Source organism: Passer montanus, unplaced genomic scaffold (genome assembly GCF_014805655.1).
Source record: "Passer montanus isolate IOZ18808 unplaced genomic scaffold, ASM1480565v1 scaffold25, whole genome shotgun sequence".
Taxonomy (NCBI): Eukaryota; Metazoa; Chordata; class Aves; order Passeriformes; family Passeridae; genus Passer; species Passer montanus.
The window spans coordinates 11,197,120-11,220,859 of NW_024367149.1; the positions used below are offsets into that span (position 1 = coordinate 11,197,120).

The 23,740-nt window shown below is 46.5% G+C and overlaps 2 protein-coding genes across 2 annotated transcripts in view; one reads left to right on the forward strand and one right to left on the reverse strand.

Annotated features, from left to right (window-relative positions):
- RAVER2 (ribonucleoprotein, PTB binding 2) lies at positions 1-23,070 on the forward strand. The gene is made up of 14 exons (XM_039711826.1): positions 1-66; positions 2,600-2,666; positions 3,542-4,011; positions 7,957-8,148; positions 9,340-9,466; positions 10,340-10,425; positions 13,013-13,117; positions 13,336-13,447; positions 14,609-14,826; positions 15,710-15,821; positions 16,114-16,262; positions 17,180-17,269; positions 17,792-17,914; positions 20,561-23,070. The coding sequence occupies exons 1-14, from the start codon at positions 1-3 to the stop codon at positions 20,669-20,671; spliced, it is 2,028 nt and encodes a 675-aa protein (XP_039567760.1). The 3' UTR covers positions 20,672-23,070.
- The window catches only part of JAK1 (Janus kinase 1), a 22,686-nt gene continuing 20,995 nt past the window's right edge, over positions 22,050-23,740 (reverse strand). The window contains exon 22 of the mRNA XM_039711828.1: positions 22,050-23,248. Within this exon, the coding sequence (XP_039567762.1) occupies positions 23,147-23,248 (102 nt within the window). The 3' untranslated portion in view covers positions 22,050-23,146. The remainder of the gene's footprint in view (positions 23,249-23,740) is intronic.

Sequence of the window (23,740 nt, forward strand, 5' to 3'; positions counted from 1 at the left end):
ATGGGGGAGGTCCCCGGGGAGGATACAAACTTTGACCAATTGGGAGAAACTGGGGTGGACCACAAGGTGGGGAATACAATGTTTAAACCAAGAGGGGATTACAGGGGAGCAGAACGATTTAAACAAACCAATGGGGCCTCGAAGGATACAAAACTTGGGGAAGTTTCTAGAGAAATGGGCAGGCTTGGGAAGGGATTGACATTCAGTGGGAGGAGGAACAGGGAACAAAAGGGCAGGTCTTTGGGGAGATGGACACCTAGGGCAAAACCACAGCACAGGGGCAAAGGAACAATCCATTGAGAATAAAATATGCCATAAAAATACCAAATGGGGGGTTATAAAACAGACCCCTAGGCCTGAGTTACAGTGAAAGGCACCACAGCAGGAGCGAGCTGCGGCACTGCGAGCAGGCGGCTGTGTTTGTTTCTGCCGTTCTCACGGAAACATCCCTGTGCTTACATTCCTCACAAGTTAACGGGGTCGCAGCACAGGATCTACCTGACTTGGCTGACCCCCTTCTGCTCCAGAGCCAGCATTCCCTCGTGGCCCAGGCCTGCAGAGCTGTCGTTCCCCTTGCTTTCCTGACACTTCTGCCCTGAGCTGTGGGGAGGGAAACTGGGAACAACAGCACAATGGGAGCTCTGTTCCTTCTTTTGCACCAGACCTGAGTGCTGGGAGATGTTGGAGATGAAGTGCCTGGCGTAGCAAGCAGAGAAATCTCAGTGTAACACACAGATATTTATTTACAGCTGTTTCACTGAAAGGAGTGCACGTTTCCCTAGCGTTGGCAGGGTGTGTTTTATCTTTGTAAATCCTCACGAAGGGTGTTTATGTGAGAAATGCTTTCACTGAAACACTGCCCAGCCCCAGTTCCACAGGTGAAGGTCTCAGCCCTGCCAAGAGCCCACGAGAGCACAAGAAGCAGAACCTTCCTGGAAGAGCCCTTTGCACAACCCTGGCAGTGTTTGCAGCCACCTGTGGCAGTTGATGTTAAAATCTTTACTGGATTTCTGTGCTTAAATCAGGCTTCATTTTAAATCTCCCTTTCATTCTCATCAGTTTTTCTATGAGATCTCATAATTATCCCCCAAAGACTTGTTCAGTAGGGGCTGGTTTTCCTCTCAGAGTTTCAGGCAGTTCCTGGGGAATCATGTGGAATCATCTGATACACAGATGACTTTCAAAAGAGTGTTCAGAGCTATTTGAAATCCTATTTCCTGCTACCTAATCATCATATAAAACTTTCAGTGTTGCTCTTGTAAAATAATACAGGAAGTCAAATGGGCAAATATGTCCCTCTTTTTCTGAGTGGGACAGAAACAATTTTTTGGAGTCTTTAGTGGCACAGCTGCCAAACCTGTACAGAAAGTGTCTTCTCAGTCTCTTATGTCTGAGGAAGAACCATCTAATTGTTGTTTGAGAGGTGTCCACACTCAAATCCCCTGCCTGGCTTGAATTTTGGGCATATCTTGCATTTCAGAAACTCCATCCTTATCACACCTTATTTGAGGACGTGTGGTGGCTGGAGAAATGCTGCCATATTTTATTAATGCAGTGTTTGACAGCTGTTAAATAGTGAAACCAGAGATTGGTGCTCTCCTGACCAAAAGGTGTGCACCTGATACCCCTCACAGAGAACCCAATTAACCTTTAGGCTCCATATATTGAATTACCAAACTGGCAACTCCACTCAGCTGCTGGAAATCAGCTGCAATTAAACTTTCAGGCAAAGCTGGTTGATTATTTTGCTTGCAGAAATCATCTTGCGCTCCTGTGTATGGGATTTATCCAGCTACAATAATGTAAATATCCAGGTTATTATTCTTGGCTTTCCTTGGGGTGGTGAGTGCTCAACTCTGCTTTCTCATCCCTGAACGACAATAATTTGTGGGGTTTTGGGGGGATGTGCACCTTGGTTTTTTGAGAAGAGCTGTAGCAAACTCCTCTCAGACTTGCTCTTACCACCCCTCCTCTCTTCCCATTAATTAGTGGGAGCAAATAACACTCTTGGGGTTGATTCTCTGTTGAGCAGCTGTGCAGTAATTGATAGAGGATACTTTCCAGGGGGTGCTCTGGCCACAATTATCTGCTGGGTGAAAGAATATCCATTATTAAGGGTGAAAATCTATTAAAGTGAACTTGAGCAGGAAACTAAAGCAACTGTTGGGTTTTGGGGCAGCACTGTGCCCTCAGTAAATTTGGTGATGTGATGCTGCCAGCGTTCCTTGTCCATGTGGTATTTTAGCTATGCCAGTTGTACTTTAGAGAAATGGAGAGGGTTTTGCTATTTAATGAGCTGTGATGTTATTTGTCTTTATCAAAAGACAGTTACAGGACGCCCCTTTGTGTTTATGTCACCGCAGAGAATGAAAAACAAATTAATCAAATTCTGCAAGCCAGTTTTTTATGTGAGATTAAAACATTGCTGCAGCAGTGTGTAACCAACTCCTTTAAAAACAAATATTTGATAGTGTTTCTATGGTGAAATTTTCTGTTTGTGGGGAAACTTTTTGGTTTTGTTTGAAATGAGGATGAATTTATCCACTTGCTTGGTTTGGGGACTTATTTATGTGATGTTATTTGTACTTCTCCCTTGCAGGAAATCCACGACTTGTTTAAAGATTATGAAATCAAGTATTGTTATGTGGACAGGAATAAAAGAACAGGTGAGAACTTAAACTTCCATTTATTCCAATTCTGTGAGGGCCATCATGTGCTGTGTGTGAAGCCATGGACTGTCACAGTTTGTCTGGCATCCCTCAGTGCCCTTTTTGTCACCTTCTCCTGAAGCCAGTGAAAGTTGGAAACTTTCTGGTGTTGATCTGATTTTTGGTCCCCTCTGGTCTGTCTCAGGAGCATTCCTCAGTGAGTGTCCCTTTGGGACAGAGCTGCCCTCAGCTGGCTGAATTCCTTTGGAAAACTGGCCCTGAGGCCTCTCTTGGGACAAACCACACATGCCTGAGAGGAAAACCTGCCCAGCTCCAGGTGCATGAGCAGTTTGCTCACATCAGGAAACACTTCTGCCCTCTCAGGGTCACCCAGCACTGTTGGAGGTTGTGCAGAGAGATCTGCATCCCTTGGCATCCTGGGAACCCATCTGGGTGACCCTGCTTGAGGAGCAGGAGGTCCAGTTTGGGACTGTGTGAAATGCCTTATGGACTGAAAAGCCCCAAAAAAATCTGTTAACCCCAAAGTGAGAACTTATGGATGTTGTCATCAAGGAGATTCCGTAGAATCTGTGATGTGTGTATTCCACTTCAGTGGAATATTTAATTTAGCGAAGAACAGTCTGCTAGTAGAATATTTAATTTTGTTCCCCAGATACAGAATTGGTTGGGTTCCAAGTAGTGAAGTTGTGTGCATCACAACGTTTTGAGTTAATTGCTCATGATGTTCAATTGAGATTTGAGGTATTATATATAATAGATATATTTGTTGGATCTTTGGGGTGGATCTGCAGCTCTCTCAGTGGTTTCAGGGTGGGGAGAGGTGTGCCTGCAGTCAGCTGGGGTAGCTGATGTCCCACTCCTGTCCCTTGCAGCATTTGTCACGCTGCTGAACGGGGAGCAGGCCCAGAGCGCCATCAGGAGGTTCCACCAGCACTGCCTGCGTGGCAAGGAGATCTCCGTGCAGCTGCAGCCCACGGATGCTCTGCTGTGCATCACCAACCTGCCCCTTTCCCTCAGCATCGAGGAGTTTGAGGAACTGGTGCGTGCCTATGGCAACGTGGAGAGGTGTTTCCTGGTCTACAGCGAGCTCACCGGCCATTCCAAGGGCTATGGATTCGTGGAGTACATGAAGAAGGACTCTGCTGCCAAGGCCAGGCTGGAGCTCCTGGGCAAGCAGCTGGAGGAGAGCACTCTGTTTGCACAGTGGATGGATGTGAACCAGCTCACCACAAACCTCATTCACTCCAAGTGCCTTTGTGTGGATAAATTACAAAAAGACTGCGCCGATTCAAAAGAGCTGCTCCAGGCTTTCTCCCTGAAGTACAAACCTGTCTTCTGCCAGGTAGGTTGGGTTTCTGTCTCATGGAGAACCAAGGCTGGGATGGCAGCATTGCCTCACTTCACTCTTCTTTTGTTTTTCCTATCTATTTTCCTATTTTTCTTATTTATTTTTATTTTCCTATTATTTTTTTATCAACTGTTGCTCCCATCTACACAGTGATGGGAGCAGTGATGCTGAACTGCTCTGGGTGTGCAGTGGGATCCATGTTGTCTGGGAATTCTGCAGGATAGCACACTAGCAGTGATGCTGAGCTGCTCTGTGTGTGCAGTGGGATTCATGTTGTCTGGGAATTCTGGGAATTCTACAGGAAATCACTCCAGCAGTGATGCTGAGCTGCCCTGGGTGTGCAGTGGGATCCATGTTGTCTGGGAATTCTGCAGGAAATCACTCCAGCAGTGATGCTGAACTGCTCTGGGTGTGCAGTGGGATCCGTGTTGTCTGGGAATTCTGCAGGACACCACTCCAGTGAAATGCCAGCAAAATGTTTGGAGGACATCCCCTTACATCATTTACTGAAAATAATTTGGTTTTTGAGAGCTTTTAAAGTAAACATTGCTGAAGGTTTTATTACTCAAAGAAAGCCAGGGTGTATGAATACCACAAGTGCAACAGTTGAGATGATGCAAAATACATCGTCTAATTAATATATTAATATTTAACATGTTTTTCCCTAACTGAGGAAGGCTTGGGTTCTTGGCTCTTCCAGGGATAGGAGTGACACATCTTTTGGAAAGCTGGGAAGTGCAGAAGTGGTGGATCCTTGCCTTTCTAGTGCAGAGGTTTCCTTCTCATCCTCGTGGCCACAAATCAATGTGGCATGGGTAGATCATCATAAACAAGCAGCAGAAGGAAATCTTTCCTTGTAGACACACAGATTTCAGTGGCAGGGTTGTTTTTGTGTTGTTTTTTCCCCTTAAGTCTCTTGGAAGGCTGCTCAGGGATCAGCCTCAGGGATGAGCACCCGGAGATTCCCAGCACATGGAGCAGAAGGTCCCTCAGGATCTGCAGCCTGAGCACCTGCAGCCTTCCCCCTCCCCAGGGCTCTTTTCCAGCCCCAGCAATCTGTAGCTGGCCACAGGAAATCCTCAGACTTGCCTGATCCAGATCCACCAGGAGATGAATGAACTGGAATTAACTCTTCCCAGAAAATGCCCATTCCTGCCTGTTTTGGTCTCGAGCCTGGGAATGTGTCTGGCTTCAGCCTCACCTCCCTGATCCTAAATTAAGGAGCTTTTGCTCCCCATTATTTTCTTGCTGTGAGAAGGTATTAAATGCTGGACTCAGGTCTGCTGCTCAATCTTTGTTTAATTAGCTCAACAGATTGATCCTTTTAAGTCTCTTCCTTCAGGGCTTTTTTTTTCTCCCAGCTGTCAAATAATCCAGGGGCTGTTATCAGCTCCCCCAACAATTTTTCACCATCCTTTAAAAATTCTGAGCTTCAAATGACAGACTTCTTGGGGAAAAATGGGTTTCACTGACAGAGCTCTGCTGGGCAGTTAGAAGCACTCAAAAATTGACTTTTTACCTTTTAAATCATAATTAATCTTGGGTCACACTTGGTGTGGGTGAGGAGAGTGTCTGCATTAGGTCAGTTCCTATAAAATACAGGAGGATGGGGGCAGGAAAACAAATAGTTCAGATTTGATAGGTGACAAAGGGAAGAAAATGGATGCTAATTAATTAGGGGTTTAAGAGTGAGACAACCTGAAAATCGAGGACAAAGAAAGGAGGAGGAGGAAGACCTAAGAAAAGGTGGAAAAAGCAGAGAGGGGGGATGTGGTAGGTTGGGTAGAGACAGAAAAACTGGGAGAGGACAGGGAAGCAGAAATCTCAGTTTGGGGAGAATTTCTACAGGGAATGACTGAGAAAGTGGTTTTTTTGTGGAAAACTTTAATGCAGCTCTTGAGGTGCTGCCATGGCTTAGTTCTGCTGGGAGCTCATGCAGTATTTCATCACAATCCTTTGCCCAAAATTCTTACCTGATTCATGAAATAAACTCTGGGTTTTTTCATCTTATTCTAAAGTTAACTATTTTTTTTTTAATAGTTTGTATTTCTCCTCTGCTGACAACAGAAATGTTCTGTCAGGAGGAGCTGCAGCTAAATACTTGCACATGGACATTAGGAAAAATGTGTTTTGTCCATTGTTTCAACAAAGAGGACCAGAAAACCTCATTCTTTTCTTCTGTCAACTTGAAATTGTCATTGAAAGGTCTCCACCCTTATCTGGATAGGAATAAAGAGCTTTTTTTTAGTACCTCTTTACTTTGGGAAGTTGAAAAATTCCCAAATCCTTTGCAAGAATATTGGTGGCTGCACTTGGGACACATTAAGGGAGTTTTTAACTGTGCTTCATTTTAGCTGAAACTAAAATACAGATGGTCCATAGCTTCAAACCCTTCTTTTCTCCAGTACCTCAGGTCTTTGCCAGTGCACCTAACCTGGTATCAAAATAAAATATGAATATAAAATGTATTTTTATATGAAATATCTGTTCTCCAGAGCTCTGCCCAGAGGCCAGGCAGTAACAGTGCCAGTAAAGATCTCACCACCCTCTTTTTCTTCCACATCTTTGATTCCAATCATTTATATTTCAGTTGTCAGGAGAAGTCTGTGGGGCTGAGGTTGTTTTTATGCAGTGCAATCTCGGGGAGGTTTTGTCTCTTCCACACCAGAGCTGGTATCAGTTTATCACTCCCATTCATTTAGGGACTGGAGATTTTTGCCTGAGCTTCATCCCTCCCTTCTGAGCCTGTTTTTTTGTTTGATTTAAATCTGCTCATTCTCTCCCAAAGTCTGCACACAAAGGCCAGAGCAGTGTTTGCCACGTAAGCCCTTTTCCAGTCTGCCTGATTGATCAGTCTGGCATCTCCCCTTGGCATTCCCCACAACCACAGCCTTCCCCTGCTCCCACAAGGCACCAGATACTGGTGGGATGTGCATTGTTGCATGTTTCAGCAGCTGTCATGCACCCTGCTGAACAGCACTTTGAATACTGCAGGCTGAAAAAAATGAAGAAGAACGAGTTTATAATTATCCTGCAAAATAAAACTGGTTGTAGCATCCAGCTGTATGTAGAGTTTGCTCCTCACTCCTGCTTTGCTGGTTAAGTATGTGTAAAATGCATTTCGTGGCTGGGGTTGTGTGAGGTGGGATGGAATGGAGGTGGGAATGGGAGAGGTCATGGAAGGGATGAGCAGGCAACCACGAGGAGACAGCCATGAGTCCATGAACGTGAGTGCCAGGTAGATGAAGGTGTGATATCCAAATTATTTCCAGCGTTTACAGCAAGAACCTCATGGTTTGGGGGAAATACTAACCTTGGTTCTGTCGGCTGTGCAAGTTCTTGCAAGGGGCAGGTGACAATATTGCAGGGCAGCTGTTGGAATTCCTATTTTCCATGGTGCTCTGGGTGCTGTTTTTGCTGGAATTCCCATTTTCTGTGGAGTGCTGGGAGTTGTTACTGCTGGAATTCCATTTTCCATGGGCTCTGGGGGCTGTTTTTCATGGAATTCCCATTTTCCATGGGCTCTGGGTGCTGTTTTTCCTGGAATTCCCATTTTCCATGGTACTCTGGGTGCTGTTACTGCTGGAATTCCCATTTTCCATGGAGTGCTGGGAGTTGTTGCTGGAATTCCCATTTTCCATGGGTCTCTGGGTGCTGTGTTTTCCAGAATTCCCTTTTCCATGGGTACTCTGGGAGCTGTTTTTCCTGGAATTCCCTTTCCCATGGTCTCTGGGAGCTGTTTTTCCTGGAATTCCCATTTTCCATGGGTACCCTGGGTGCTGTTACAGCTGGAATTCCCTTTCCCATGGGCTCTGGGAGCTGTTTCCCTGGAATTCCCTCTCCCACGGGCTCTGGGAGCTGTTTCCCTGGAATTCCCTCTCCCACGGGCTCTGGGAGCTGTTTCCCTGGCACTCCGTGTCCCACGGCCGTGTGTTGCAGTTTGCCCAGGACGAGGAGGGCGGCAGCGGCGACTTCGCCGTGGTGGAGTACGAGAGCGCGGAGCAGGCGGAGCGCGTGCGCGGGGCCATGGACGGCGTCACCATCCACGGCAGGAGGCTGCAGGTGTCCTTCTGCGCCCCCGGAGCGCCGGGCAGGAGCACCCTGGCAGCCCTGATAGCAGCACAGAGGATGGTGAGAGCCCGGGAGCCTCTTTGGGATCAGCTCTCCTGCCTGAGCTGGGCCTTTGTGCAGCCTGGAAAGGAGCCGGGTTTGGGAAGCTTTTTGGGTTTATCAAAGCTGGACACTGGGCTTGGAGCAGCCTGGGACAGTGGGCGGCGTCCCTGCCATGGCAGGCATGGGATGGGATTTAAGGCCCATCCCAACCCAAACCAGTCTGGAATTCTGTGATTCCATGGGATCGGTGCTTTTGGATCCCTACCCAGGGTAAAGGCCTTTAACCAACCCAAACCAGTCTGGAATTCTGTGATTCCATGGGGTCGGTGCTGTTGGATCCCTGCCCGTGGTAAAGGGCTTTAACCAACCCAAACCATTCTGGAATTCTGTGATTCTGTGGGGTCAGTGCTGTTGGATCCCTGCCCGTGGTAAAGGGCTTTAACCAAGCCAAACCATTCTGCAATTCTGTGATTCCATGGGATTGGTGCTGTTGGATCCCTGCCCATGGTAAGGGCTTTAACCAACCCAAACCATTCTGGAATTCTGTATCATCAGCCCTGTTCAGGCTCCTTCCTAGGCAAAGATGGCCAGGAAGAAGATGAATAAATATCCATAAAATACCACAAAGTTGCACCCACATAGCTCTGGGATTTATTAAATGTAATCTCCTGTAAGAGAAATCATTGCAGCTCAAAACAAAAGTGACTGGGAATGAGTCACTGGACGAGCTAAAGCTTGGTTTAAAACAGAGAAGCAAGAATTTGTCAGCTTTAAGATACATTTCAAGAAATAGGTTCATTTCATGCTCGAGGTAGAAGAAAGCTTTTTACACCCACATGTCTTATCAAATTATTTCCTAGAAAATTGGATGTGATGAGTGTTACAAGGAGAGGCAGAAGAGTTCCCTCTCTTCAGCCTGCTCAGGCCACATCTCTGTAATAAAGAGATGAGAAGTCTGTTACAAGATACGGTGCTCATGGCAACATTTCTTATTCTCCTGTACTGATAACTCTGGGTTTAAAGGAAAAAAAAAAGAAATGTGCTTGAAATTTTGTTGGAGTAGTTTGTTAGGTGTTTCATTTGAGGGGGAAAAAAGCAGGAAATGGGTTTTTGTCAGATGAAATGTGTACATTGCCATTGGAGTTTGAGGGATTTAAATGTATCCATTGCTTTTTCCTGCTTCTAACACTTTTTCTCTCTTCACTGGAGATGAGGAACAATAGGAAAGGCTTGCTTCCAGAGCCAAATCCAGTGCAGATCATGAAAAGTTTTAATAATCCAGCAATGCTGCAGATGCTGCTGCAGCCCCAGCTGCGTGGCCACGCTGTTAAACCTGGTAAGCTGCTCTAAAATAATGCAAGACCAAACCCTGTTCTTAGTGCTGCAAGGCTTTTGCAGAGCAATTAAGCAGAAATAATGTTTAAAATCTGTGGAGACACTGTTGCAGAGTGTTTGAGAAGGTGATTTCAAACCTTTTAGGAGAGCAAAAGCAAGAGGTGCTTTGCTGCACTCTTGTGTGTGGGTAAAATTCAGTGTTCCTACAAATTCCCTTGTATGAACTCTGGGCTCTGAATATTTATATTGCAAATGGGTTTAGAAAGAGATGTCTTTTGCAAGACTTGGCTACACTTAAATCTGATTTTAGATCTCAATTTTGCAGCCTGAGTCTTCCTCCTGTTGCCAATGTAAATCTTTAGTCTTTTGGCTGCTGCCACAGCTGTGTAGAATATTTATTCCAGCATCAGCCAGAAACATTTCTGTGTTCTAATTAGGATGTGAATAAACATAAACCCTAATTAATCACATTTCAAACAGTGAAAGTGCTCAGACAGGAGCAGGTGATGAGGAGATCAAGTGGGAGAGAGCTGAGAGTGTGGTGACAAAGAAAGCCAGAAATGGGTGTGAAGTGACCACTTCAGGGCAGAAACACTTGAGCTAAATCTCAATTTAAAGCACTTCAGATAAAGCTGAGGCCTGCAATCAGCCCAGGAGTGAAACTCTCAGGTGTGGAGGAGCTCTCACATTCTGGTACTTCTACACCAAAAGGTTTCATAGCCTCTCCCAACCTCAACGAGTCTCTCGTTGCCTTATAGCAACCTTTGTACCCTTGAAAATTTTCTGGAAAGCACATCTAAAAATACGGGATAATTCTGAAGACTTTTACTTGCCTAATTTGTAAAATACACGACTTTTTTGTGTGTTTCTTAAGCAGTTCTTGGAGCATCTGCAGGTTTACCTCACCTCATAAATTCAGCAGTTGGGCCACCTTTTTTACAGCTGAATAAAGTTCATCAGGTATGTGACAAAAAAACCTGTCATTGAAAGAGGAATTTGGGGAGAACTCAATGTGAGAGGTCCTAAAGTTTTAAGGTGTTACATTTAAATTAAATGTTCTTGTTGGAGCTCTAAGCAAAGTTATGAGATGGGGGAGCAGGCAGTGCTAACTGTCCAGAATGGAGTTATTTTACCTAAATTTTGGACTTAAAACCTGCCAGTGTAGACAAAACTTGTCATTACTGGCAGAAAAATCTTCTTGAAATGAGCTCTCAAGGGGCCTTGGAGCAGCTCATCCACACTCCTGGAGAGAGAGGCTCTATGGGTTTATCTGATTCAAACCAGAGTTCAGCAGCCTTAGCTTCATTTTCAAGCTTGCAGGGACCCAAATGTGCCATAAAAAAATAGAGATTTACAGATGTTACTTCTTACTGATAAACCCCCCAAGTTCTGCTGTAGTTCCAGATGGGCACCAGAATTCCTGAGAGAAGATGGGAAGGATCTTTGGGATGGGTTGGTTAGAAACTGAGAGAGAGAAAATGCACCCACAGCCAGAATCTCTGCCTTGAGCTGAGCTGCTCTCAGGGTTTCTCCAGCTCTGCCAGGAGCCAAAAATTGAATTAAATATTCATGGTAGGGATTTACACAAATACCTACCAGGGACTGGAGTCGATCACTTGGCCTTATTATTGCTGATGTTTCAGGAATTCCCATTTTAAAAATAAAATCCCCTTCAGCATCAATTATTCCTGCAGTTCTTTTGGCAAATACAGATCTTTAAAAAGACACAGCTAAAATGCAGGAATATTCCCTATGTTAAGTATATTGAGTTGTTTTTTTTTTCCTAAATACTGGTAGGTGAATATATTAATTTTGAATAAATTCTGCCTAATTTTGCCCCATATAAAAATATATATCATTCTTTGTTGATTTTTTTTTAACTGAAATGACATTTTCAATTGGTCTGTTCAAGTTCCTGCTGCCCTCTCTTCAGCCTGTGCTTCCTTGGAAGGCAGTGGGAGTGTTTGGTGCTCCCAGCTGGAGCCAGGGATGTTTTCCACAATTAGCAGTGGGATTGATGATGATCCAGAGGTTTTTCCAGTGGATTTTGGCTTGGGAGAGCTGCAGCCAAACAACTCCGTGTTTTGTCTGTCCAGAGATGTAAAAGTCTCATCTCCTTCTCTTCCTGGGAGCTTCCTGTCATTTCATGAGCTCCAAACTGAATTCTAGAAGGATTTGATGATCCAAATTTTCTCTATAAGGCACATTTTTCTCTTCTGGGGTGATTTGTTTTGGGGTGTTCTCTAAAGCCAGATAAGCAGGTCACTGGTTTGTTGATTTATTTGTTTATTTTGAAATTCACTGTTGTCACTGAAACCCCTCCCCAGTCCTGCTGGTTTAGCTCCATGCATGTCTTAGGTTTCTATTTTATATTCAGGCCTTTGTGAAGTAACAGAATGAGAATAAATATTTTAAAATAATTATTTTAAAAGCAGTCAACAGAGAGGATTTGAAGGTTATTCACCCAGTAATTTTTCAAGTCAAGGTAGCCTGATTTTCAACTCGTTTCTCTTTATTTCTCTTAGTTATAAATTATCCTGCTCCAAAATAATGCATTTTCAGCTTTCTCAGGGATGTTTTCCTCAGTCATCCAGCAATTTATTACATCTTGATTAATCCAGAGCCTTTCCTCTGAGGATTCTGACCAAGCTGATTTTTCCACGCTTTTATTTCTGAAAGTTTTGCTATTGAACCACTTTGCTTTGTTGCTGGAGCCAAGTTTAGAAGGAGCAGCCCCTGGCACTGGTGACAATAAGCAGCCCTGCATAATTTCTCCTGGAAATCACTGAGACAATTGAAATAGATGCATAACTAATCTAGATATGGCCCATCTTTGTTTGGAAAAGCACATTTCTGAGTCCAGAAGATCATATTTCAGTCATAAAGGGTTTTCCCCTAAGGAATTGAAGCCTGCCACCCAGACACAGCCAAGGCTTGGAAATACTTGGGAGGTGTTCTGCACCCTTCATTCCCTGGGTTTGGTGATAAAAAACAATAAAGAGGGGTGTGCTTGGCATGATCCCAGTGTCCTGTCTATTTTTGTACAACAACCTATAGAACAACCTGCATTTTACTGGCAGATGATGCTGCCAGGCACTTCCAGGCCTGTAGCATAAATCATGATGTCTTTTGCAGTTTATTTTAAGCCTCAGTGCTGGCCAGAGCTCATCATGTTGAATATACCAGTGGCAGAGTCTGAAGAGGGTGCCCCAAAGTTATTAATTCAGTGGTTCAGTTCTGGTGGCAAACTGATCCAGAATATTCTGAATGAACAATGTGAATATTTTATAGACCTGCCAATCTGCAGGCAAGTCTATAAATCACAAATCTGTGATTTGTCAGCTTTTAATGCCTTTGGAGTAGGATTTCATGTAGATTGTTGTGGGGGGAAACATATCTGGGTATTTCTCTGAAACAAAATCAGTTCTGTGGAGGAAATTATTTCCTTTTGCTGTCTTAACTGAAAATCTTTCATTTCTTCAGGCAGTGCTGTGTGCAGGTGTTTCTCCCTGGCTGCCAACTAACCCTTGTTTTAATCCTTTCTCAGAGCTCAATTCTGGGGAGCACCTCCAGCCTGCTGCTGCAGAGCCCTGCTCACCTGCCCCTGGCCCAGCAGCAGCTCCTGAAGATGGAGAACATGCAGGCAAACAGTGTAAGGCCCTCCTCAGCTCTGCCTCTCTGAGCTCTCCTCATTCCTGAAATAAATCATTGTAGCATCAGGTGCCCCTGGTCTGTGAGTTCCCTTCTCGTGGTTCTGTGAGCCTTGAACACTTCAGTGGAGCTGCAGGGGCTGGGAATGTGGAAGCTGTAAAAAGTAGCTATGAGCAGATTATTTTAATCATTTACACAGTTTTCTCTTCTTCCTTTTAGAAACCAGGTTTGCTGGGAGAGCCTCCAACAATGCTCCTGCAGACAGTGCTGGGCATAGGGGTGATGCCAGCAGTGAACTCAGGCCTGGCAGCACGAGGAGAAGCTCTCAAGTGTAAATGACATTTCATTTCACCCCAAAGCAGTAGACAGGCCCAGCTTCACTTCATGCACCTGACTGTGTCCCTGTGTAACAAAAGCAGCTTGTTCAATACTCTGCTAGCTCAGTTACTGCCTTTTTTTGGTACACTTGGAAGATGCTTTTATTTAGAGGTGACATTTTGTGGGGTTTTCAAAGCAGGTAAATGGGAGTTGCTGCAGAGGCACCACAAATTTGCTCTTTGCCTTCATTTTATTAAGAAATGAGTTTTAACAGCCAGCCTGTTGCATGTGTCAGTTTGGAATGCAAATGTCTGTGCCACTGGTGCCCTCAGTATTTATGAGGACAGATCAGCTGGGTACTGGGAGTGTTCCCCTGGAGAGGAGAAGGATCCAGGCAGAGCTCAGAGCCCCTGGCAGGGCCTGGAGGGGCTCCAGGAGAGCTGCAGAGGGACTGGGGACAAGGATGGAGGGACAGCACACAGGGAATGGCTGGAAGCTGGAAAGGGGGATTTAGATGGGATATTGGGAATTGGGAATTGTTCCTGGCAGGGTGGGCAGGCCCTGCATCCCTGGCAGTGCCCAAGGCCAGGCTGGAGCACCCTGGGACAGTGGAAAGTGTCCCTGCCATGGGAATGGATGATCCTTAAGGTCCCTCCCAACCCAAACCATTCCAGGATTTTCTGATCCTGTTTCCTCCCCTGCTCCCTGTGTTCCATGCTCTGAGTCATGGCAGTGACCAGGGGCAAGGAGAAGGCATCCAGGGGAGTACAGAAAGCTCCTCCAAATACCCAGGTTTTCATTTTGGAGAAACTTTCCTGCTCTTCAGTGGAAAGAATTGTTCCCAATGCCAGCTGAGGTGGGGTTTCCCCCTGTGCTCCCATCCAGCATCCTCCAGGATGTTGTTCCCAGTTTTTTTTTGAAAATGTCAGGAAGCACTAAGAAAGTTATCACAGGGAATGTTTAGAGAAGTCAGAGTTTTATTGAATCAGCTTGAAATTGAGTTGTTTGCCTGTGGGATGGGGAAGGAACACAGTGCAGTGCAGCAGATGTGGAATTGCTCTCCTCCACCCTCATTAACCCCACGAGCAAACCCTCTGCAATAAATCCCATCTAACAGCAAAGTTTCTCCATTTATGGCTGGCTGCAGCATCTAACCCAGCTCCCATTCCAGCAGCAGCAGCAGCAGCAGGGATGGGCAAGCTGCCATTCTTCCCGAATCAGCACATTGTTGGACAAGCTCTTCCCGGGCCCACCGCCGCCGGGGACAAGGGCGAGGCGGTGCCGGGAGCGCCGCCCTTCCCCCCGGCCGTGCCCGGCCTGGCCGCCGGGGCCCTGCGGGCTGCAGCCTGCAAGGCGGCCGGCCAGCCCAAGGGCTGCGACCCCAGCCTGCCGGTAAGCAGCCTGCAGCCCTGGCCTTCCCTGGCCTTCCCTTCCCTGGCCTTCCCTTCCCGATGAAATTTAGCTCAGGGCACTGTCTCTTCCACAGGGCAAAAATTGAACTTGGGGTTGAATTTCATGATCCATCAGTTCTGGTGGCTGGGGGGCTGTGGGTTTCCAGGTGCTCTTGTGTGTGTCTATATAAATTTTCCACTTTTAATTAACAGTTTTTTAAAATATTCTTTATTCCCTTGAAGGTGATGTGTGAGACTGTGATGGAATGGGATTTAAGTGGTCTCACTCTTTCAGAATTTGTTTTCCTGCCCTTAAGAAAATTTATATATAAATCTAAAATAGTTTGTAGTAATAATTCTACATAATATATAATTATATTACAAAACAATAAATAATTTTAATATACATCAGTACTTCAGCATTTTAGGGAAACATGGGCTTAGTTCAGGATTTTCCTAACATTTGGCCTTTATTTCCTTGTGTCTCCAAATGAAAAGAGTTGATTTTGTCTTGGCCATGTACTTAATGTTCACTCCCTGCATCTGGAATTGCTCGAGTGATTATTATTCCTTCACTTGCATATAAAAGGTTTTCTTTTGTTTGTTTGTTTTGTAATATCCTTTAGGAACTTGCAGTCTGAAGAGAAACATTCCTACAAAAACTGTTTGGAAGAAAAAAGTGCAGGCAATGTGTCCAGATTGCTGAAATAAAATGGAACTTTTGAAGGATTGAGTTTAAAAGTTTCATTTTATTTCAGAAGTTGCATTTCAAAAGGGTTTTTTTCATAGAACTAAGCTTTTTCCAAGACCCTGCTGGGCCACTTAACCTTATTTCTGATCAGTTTTATATGAGTTTAATGCAAACTGCCCTTTCCCTTTTTCAGACTCCCTTGAAAAAACAGACTTCTCTGCTTGGGGAGCCCCCAAAAGAAATTCGGCTGAGCACCAACCCCTACTTGAATTTGGCAAGTGTTTTGCCTGGTATCTGTCTGCCAGGTAAGCAAACATTCCATGGATTTCATTGCAGATTTCCACAAATATTTATCCTGTTTGCCTGGTAAATGCAGTGACCATTTGTCCTCAAGGAAATCTTGTAGCGTGTCTCAAAACTGCCAAGTAATTTATTTAAACAGGGGTGGATTTTCAGAGGCTCACAAACTTCTAGAAGCCTTTCAATTATTAGTAGCACTGATTAATTTGGGGCAGTTTTTAATCCTGGAATAGAACCTAATGAGTGTGTTTTTTACACGCCAGGTGTTTATCCAAACGGTGTTCTTTGTGTTCCCAGCAGCAATTGCCAGCAAAGCCTCCAGTCCTCCACAGCAGAGCAGCCTTGCAAACAGTGTCGTGGATGCTGCTGTGTCTCAGGGAACTGCACCACAACATGCAATGGAAAATTATTTCAGTTATTCCCAGCAGCCTGGGGAGTACCCACAGGTAGGAATCCCACAGCCTGCTGTCCCCTGGGGTTCTCCCAGAGCTGCTCCTTGTTTTCTCTGGGTGTTCTTCCTGAGCCTCTGCACTGACACTTTATCTGATCATTTCAGTGTTCAGAGCAGAGTTAGCACAAAGAACATTCCCTGCTGAAATCACAACTTTGAAAAAATTATTTCTTGAGAGCCTGAACTGTGGGCACTCACTAAAAAATGACTTCTCAGCCCCTCTGCCTTGGCTTTGTCTGCCTTCAAACCAGGGCGTTTTTCTCTTTGCCTTCCCTAGAAGTTTTTCAGTCCTGAAGTTTGGCTGGATCCCAGGGAAGGGAGCTCAGGCTGCTCTGCTGCACAGCTGGGGGATGTTTGCCAGCTGCTCTCAGTGCACAGGATGTGCTCCCCGTGTGCCCCATGTGCTGATCAGAGCCTGGCCAGGAGGTGCTGCAGAGCTCTGAGCCACGGGCCACTGCCAGAGAGCATTGCCATGTTTGCATTAACCATCCTGAGTCTGTGTAAAACTGTAACAGTCACACCCCTTGGATCAGGTCTGGTGCCTGCAGGGGCTCCAGGAGAGCTGCAGAGGAACCTGGGACAAGGCCTGGAGGGACAGGACACAGGGGATGGCTCCCACTGCCAGAGGGCAGGGATGGATGGGAGATTGGGAAGGGATATCCCTGGGAGGGTGGGGGTGCCAGAGAAGCTGTGGCTGCCCCATCCCTGGAGGTGTTCCCATAACAGGAATTGTTGTCCCTGCCTCACTGCCAGGCCAGAGGTGCCTCCTGTGTGTTTTAAGCACTTAGCATAATTTTAACTGTGTGATTTGAGCTTCACCCCGGGTGCTGAAGGTGTTTTGATGCTTCTTGGAGAGCTGTGGGTTGTGAGAATTGTAGTCAGGCATGGGAGAGGATTTCTGCTCCTCTGTAGGAGGCTGTCCAGCACTGGTACCAGCATTATGCTCAGGCACATCACTCTACCCAGGCCAGGGTGGATGGCTTGGAAAATGAAACCTCTGAGGTGAGAAATAATTCCATTTTCTTGCTGTCTCCACTGGCTGTTGCTCCCATCAGCTTTTGGACACCTGCTTTGTGTGTTGGCACAGGAATGAGGGGCTGGAGAAGGCACTGCATGGGCACTGCACCCCCAGAGTCACACCCAAATACCTCTGTCTCCAATCCCACCACCCAAAACCACCTGGAATGCTCAGCAGTGCATTAAAATGCTCCCACCAGGAAGCAGCACTCCATTAATGGCACTTCCCAGTGCTGAGTTTCCCAGCATTGAAGGGCTGTTTCTTGCCCAAGCTGAGGTTTTTGTGAGCAAGGAGAAAGACACTTTTGAAAGGAATTACACAAACTAAAGCATCATCCCAATCCCACATTTTGCTCCAGGAATTGCTGCACACCTGAGCTGCTGTGAATTGCACCTCTTGTGACTCAGGTATTCCATACCTGCTGAGAGCTCATCACAATACCAAAAAGAAAAAAGAATTCTTAAACCTTTTCTCCTTCTGCTTCATGGATCCCCTTCTGGATTCAGGAATCTGCAGGTGGATCTTTCCCAAGCTACAGCACCTGCCTGCAGGTGGTGCCTTCCTTTCTGAGCGGAGCCCAGGGACCCCAGCCGGGCTTGCAGCCTCCCCCAGCAAATCCCTTAAAGCAGGTGAGAGGAGGAGGAGGAGGAGCAGTGCCTGTGGACGCTTCTGCTGCCTGCTGCTGCCCCCGAGTGGAGCTTTCCCTCTGCATCCCTGCTCCACAAAGTGGAATGTGAGAGCAGGCTGGGCCAGCTCCATGGCCCTGCAGAGCCCTCCAGGCCCCGGGATCAGCTCCTCAGTGCCCCAGAGCCCATGGGCAGAGCCAGGCTGGGTTTTTGGGAGCTTCTTGGAGAGATAAGGGTGTGCAAAAATGCCTGGAAGGAGGCAAATAAAGCAGGAAGGGAGGAGGAGGTTGACACTGGATTTCAGTGGGTGCTTGCCTGACTTGCAGATGGTTTGTACTGGGATAGAATCTCTTGAAGTGGAGAGGGCAGCTCAGAATTTCCTGGAAAGCAAATTAAAAAGCACAGGATAAATCTAAACATTTTTACCTGCCTAATTTGTAGAATACACTATTTTTCTGTGTGTTTCTGAAACAGTTCTTGGAGTATCTGCAGGTTTACCTGGTCTGGGGCAGCATCCAGGTTACCAACAGCCCCTTCACTGGGGGCTGGCTTTTATTTGGAATTACAGCAGGTGTCAGCTGCAGCCTGCTTCAGCCAGACTCACTGAGCAAAGCTTCCTTTGCTGCTGCTCCAGTGGACACTGAGTTATAATAATAATAATAAACATAATAAATGGGTTTGGCAACAGTGAGGGCCAGTTCATGGAGTGTGGTTAGGATTTAGCACTCCTGAGGAACTCTGTCCCTGTGCTGCAGGTAAATCCCATTGCTCCTGGGTTTGTGGATGGGAGGGTGAGGGGCCTGGCCCTTGCATCACAGCATTCAGTGCTGTGGCTTCAGTCCTGCACTAGCCTGGCATCACACTGCTGTTCTGTGGGGATTGTGAAGGCATTTCTTTTAACTCCAGCAGTTCTGACTCCTGGCTAGAGCTGCCTCTGACATGAGTTGGGGTGAAGATGGACAAAGCCTGGCCATGGGCTGGGACATGAAAAAATGGAGTTTGCAGATTCCCAGGGCTCTGACATGGCTGGAAATGATGGAATGGCAGCAGGAGAGAGTGGGGTTTGAGCCAGGCAGCACCTCCCAGTTTATCTCAGAGAGGTTCCTGGGGTGGTGCTGTTAATGCCAGGAGCCATAAAAGGCAGGAGGAGCAGGGTCAGTGCCTTGGCACGGGCACAGCAGCACCATTTGCTCCAAACTGCTGGAATTGCAGCTGAGTCCCCGTGAAGAGGCTCTGGCAGCTCAGAGTGTGCTTGTGTGGCTGTGCTTGCAGGGCCCTGCAGCTCGTTTGAATCCTCTTTTTGGGGCTTTTTTTAATGCTGCTGTTTCAGAGGCTCAGGAGGAGCAGGGTTGGGGGTTTGTGTGAAGCATCAGTGAGCCAGGACCTGGTGGAGGGACACAGGACACGGGTGACATCCCCGTGGCTGTCACAGGACAGGGGAGAACTGAAGTCTCCTCAAACAATTCTGAGTTTGAGGTGGAGGTGCCCCCAGGATGAAAGTGGCCTGGGCAGCAGCAGTTTGAGTTGTGGATGTGAGCAGCACAGGGTGCTTGGAGAGCTGCTGGGAAGGGCTTTTCCAAAGGGAAGGGGAAGCCAGGGAGCCCTGGGGGAGCCTTGGAGCAGCTGTGCCCTCACAGGAGCCCTGCTCTGGGCCCCTCAGGGCTGAGTGAGAGCTCGGGTTTGAAATTCCAATTAAAGATCCATTGCTGCTGCATCCATCCCTCACTCCTTGGAAAGGCAGGGCCTGACAGCCTGCCCAGACCTGCTTGGCACAGCTGGAAAATTCATTTTCCAGCCCTGCCTTGGGGTGGGAGCTGGGCCAGGGCTGTTGAACCCTTCAGCTCTGCAGGAGCAGTGAAAGGGGCCTCACCCTAAAGGCTGGAGGTGTCTGCATCAGCTGCAGGCCATCACCAAGGCCACTGTCCCACGGGATTTTATCCAGGTGCTGTGCAATGAGGCTGCACCACAGCTGTGCTGGGGCTGATCCTTCTAGCAGTGGGGTTTTTAGGGAAAGGGCACAAACCCCGGGCCTCAGAGGTGAAGGAGCCAGGTCTTTGGCATCATTCACTGGGAATGCCCAGCCTGGAGTGCTCCTCAGGGCTCGTGGCTCGAGTGGCACTGTCCTGTCTTGTTGGAAGCCAAATTATTGAGGATTTCAGAGACAGGCACTGACCCCCAGGAGAACACTGCACTGACCTGAGGCTGTGGAGAAGCTTCCAAAATGGAGTGAGAGGACGGGGATGGTGGGTGTGGAGATTGAATAGAAGTGTGTGATAGCACAGAGTGGGAAACTTACTTTAAAGTTTTAGAATATATTAATATAGCTAAAGCAAGATAGAAGTTTTAGGGCGAAAACTAGTCCGTCTTCATAAGTTTAAATAGTATTGTGTAATTAGATAAAAAGCCTACATTGCAAGACACAAATAGTTACTAAGTTAAAAATAAAAATAATTTAAGTATCGTTTCTTAATTAGACAATTAATCCTTAAAAACCTTATAAAGAAAAAAACACAACTCCATTTTTAGTTTATTCAAATAAACTACTAAAAACCTGACAACACCATAAATAAAAACGAATGAACGTTTAAGTGCAGCCCACAGCCCCGTGTCCCGGCGCGGCGAGGCTCAGCGCTGCCGCTGTCCCCGCAGGTGGCCCCGAAGCGCAGCTCCTCGTACCTCGTGGCGTCCCCCGAGCCCGGCCCCGCCGAGTTCCCGGCTCGCCACTCCGAGTCCTCGCTGAAGAAGAAGCGCGTGTACTGATGCAGGACGGAGCCCGCAGGAATCCCTCTGGATTGATTGCTGCCTTAACTCCCACAAGGAGCTCCTGCCGCGCGGGTGAGTGTCCCCAGAGGAGCCAGCTCTGTCCCGACACGGCCAAGGACAGAGGTGACAGAGGTGGTGGCTGCTGTCACTCGGAGAGGAGGGGCAGTGTTGGCTTTGTCACCTGTGGGACGGAGCACAGGGACTTGGGGAGCTGGGGCAGCTCCAGCTGAAAGCAATAAAAACCCAGAGGAAAGCAAGCTGATCCTTTCTCCAGTCCTCAGCCGAGGAAGTTCAAAGAGGAAGTCTTGATAGTAATTATTTTGTATTTTTTTAACTCAGAAGAATGTGGGGTTTTTCTTTCCAGCTTTCCTTTTTCCAGGATTAAGAGCTCTGCATTTACAGCCTTTCAATTTTTAATATTTCTCCTTAATCCTGGAATGGAGCGATACCAAATGGAGTCCCAGAGCCTCGGTGATGTTCTCAGTAAATGCCTGTTCAGAGGGAGGTGCTGTCCTGTGCTGCCTTGGATATTCCCTGGGGTTGGGAGAGCTGCTCCTTGGACAGTGGAATAACTTTGTGTTTAGGCTGAGAATGCACAGCTTCCCATGGAGGAAGTCACTCCCAGTGTGAGGCAGCATCCTCCTTCCACAGGTGTGGGACAGCTCTTCCCGGGCCACCCCACTTTTTGAGTGTATTTTCCTTTTTTTTTAAAGACTTTTTGTATTTTTAGCTTATTATCAGCTCTGCCTCGAGTTGTTCTCTTCTGCCCTTGGAGCTGGAGATCAGCAGTCCTTCCTTTTGCCCTCAGTGACAGGTCCATGAGGAGCCAGCCCCCATTCCAAGGCTTTGCCCCCTTGGAATCCTGCTGCAATTCCCTTTGCATGGAGTTCACTGAGGCCAGGAGCCACCTCCTCCTCCTCCCTTTTCTTTGCTAGAGAACACTGAAGCCATTTTTCAATACCAATTTTTTAAAATTAAAAGTCTTAAACTTTTGCCTTTCAAGCTTTGGGATGTGACCAGGATCCACATTTTCAAAGCTTAAAAAAATCCCAATGAAAATCCCTCTTCCCTCAGCTGCTGGAACTGCTCCACAAACAGGAGCCAGGAGCTTGGCTGGGATTCTGCCTGTATGTATTGATAAATTCACTTGTAATATTTTGTTTCAACTGTTTGTATATGCAACTTTCTCAACTTGTTACACTTTTCAATGAAAATAAATTGTTGGTACTTATTTCAAGTGGATTTTTTTGTGTGAGGAAAACAGCCCTGGATTCCTTTAATCAGGTAAGGTAGGAAAAGATTTTAAAAAACACCATTCCTATGGAAATTCAGTTTTAAAAACTTTGTTTACTTGATGATGAAAAAGGGAGGCACATGGAGAAAAAAAATTTATTAGACTTGTTTGTATAAAGAGTAACAAAGTGCTTACAGATTAAATTCAGCTTCCTAAGTGACATACAGAAACAATAACACTGTAAAAATAAATCTGACCTCCTTGGAGCTCATAATAACCACTTTTTATATATATTTATATATATTTATATATATATATACCTCTTTCTATTATTGCCAAAACTTGAGGATCTCTTCAGAGCTTTTTCCAACTCCAGGTGTGATAGGAAAAATGATGGCAGCAGAAGGTTCCAGTCAAAATGTTCTTTAAAAAATGGTTGGTGGGGTTCCCAGTCCCTGGGCACCCCTGGGTGCTCAGGCCTTGTTCCTTTAGGGTGCTCCTCTCCAGGTTCTGGCCATGGACTGCCTTCCTTCCCAGCTCCATGAATTCCTTCCCTGCCCCTCCCTCAGCTCCAGGGATGCACTTTCAGCCAGGCTGGGAGCGCCAGGGGAAGAGTGTGGGTGTGCAGGTAGGAAAAGCAAATTATTTATCCCAGAACTGGGCTTCTCACTGAAATGCACAGCTGTGCCCACCCCTTGCACTCCTGGGGTGGTGTCTTTGAACACTTTTTTTTTAATACCTGTAAGAGCTCAGGACTGGGCCTGGTGGGTTCAAAAAGAGCTGAAAATTTTGCTTCCCGTGTATTTTTATGCCAAAGTTGTTTTGTTTGCTACGAGGATTTAAGTGCATGTGAAGGATATTTTGTCAGACGACTTTGAAATTATTAACTGAGCTCTCTTGCAGCCACTGGCTGAGGTTTGAGCTGAGAAATGCAGTGGATTTCCCCAGCTCACATCGTCCATCAGGGCAATTGCACTTGTGGCACAGCCAGAAGCAGAGCAGGATAAAACTGCCCTGCAAGAACAGCAGCTAAGGGAGCTGGAGCTCGTTTTGCCCAAACCTTTTAAATTCTTTTAAGCCAACTCTTCAATCTGTTGGCAAAAGAATCCTTTATAACCACAACAGCCCAGCCAGAGTACAAATTACAGGAGTAAAACAAAAAATAAAAAAAATAATAGCCTTGGGCATAGATAGTTTGCTGGGCATTTAAAGTCCTGACAGGATTTTAAAAAAAGTAATTACATTTTACTCATAATGGTTTCAAATCCTTGGATCAGGTTGTGGAAGGTGGTGCGTTCGTCGTGTTTGAAGATCCAGCACTTCCTCATCAGCTGATCCACCTGGCAGCACAAACAGGGATATTTTCAAAGGGATGAAACCTTTCTTTGGCTTTTGCAGTAAAAACAATGGAGCAGAGTGTCCCTGAGTGAACAGAAACACCTGAGCTGTTGGGCAGGGTCAGCAGGGCCTGAGCTTTGGGCAGTTCAGGTTGGAACACACAGAGCTGCTCCAGCTGGGGGGCTGCACCCCAGGAACTGCCAAAATCAGAAGGATCCCAAGGAATTTTCATGGATCCAGGTACTACAGCAAGTCCTTGCTCCCTCTGAAGGGACACCATGGACTTGGGAATGTTAATATCAAAAACCACCTTAAAACAACCCTTGAAAACCTTGGCAGTGCCTTTTCCCAGCACTCCTGAAGGTTTTCCTACCTGAGTCGTCAGGCCTGTGGAACCAGGGATGTGTGATCCCTGTGGGGCTGAATCCGTGTCAGGGACAGAGGGATGGACCTTCCTTCCTCCCTCCCCCATCCATCCATCATCCATCCATCCA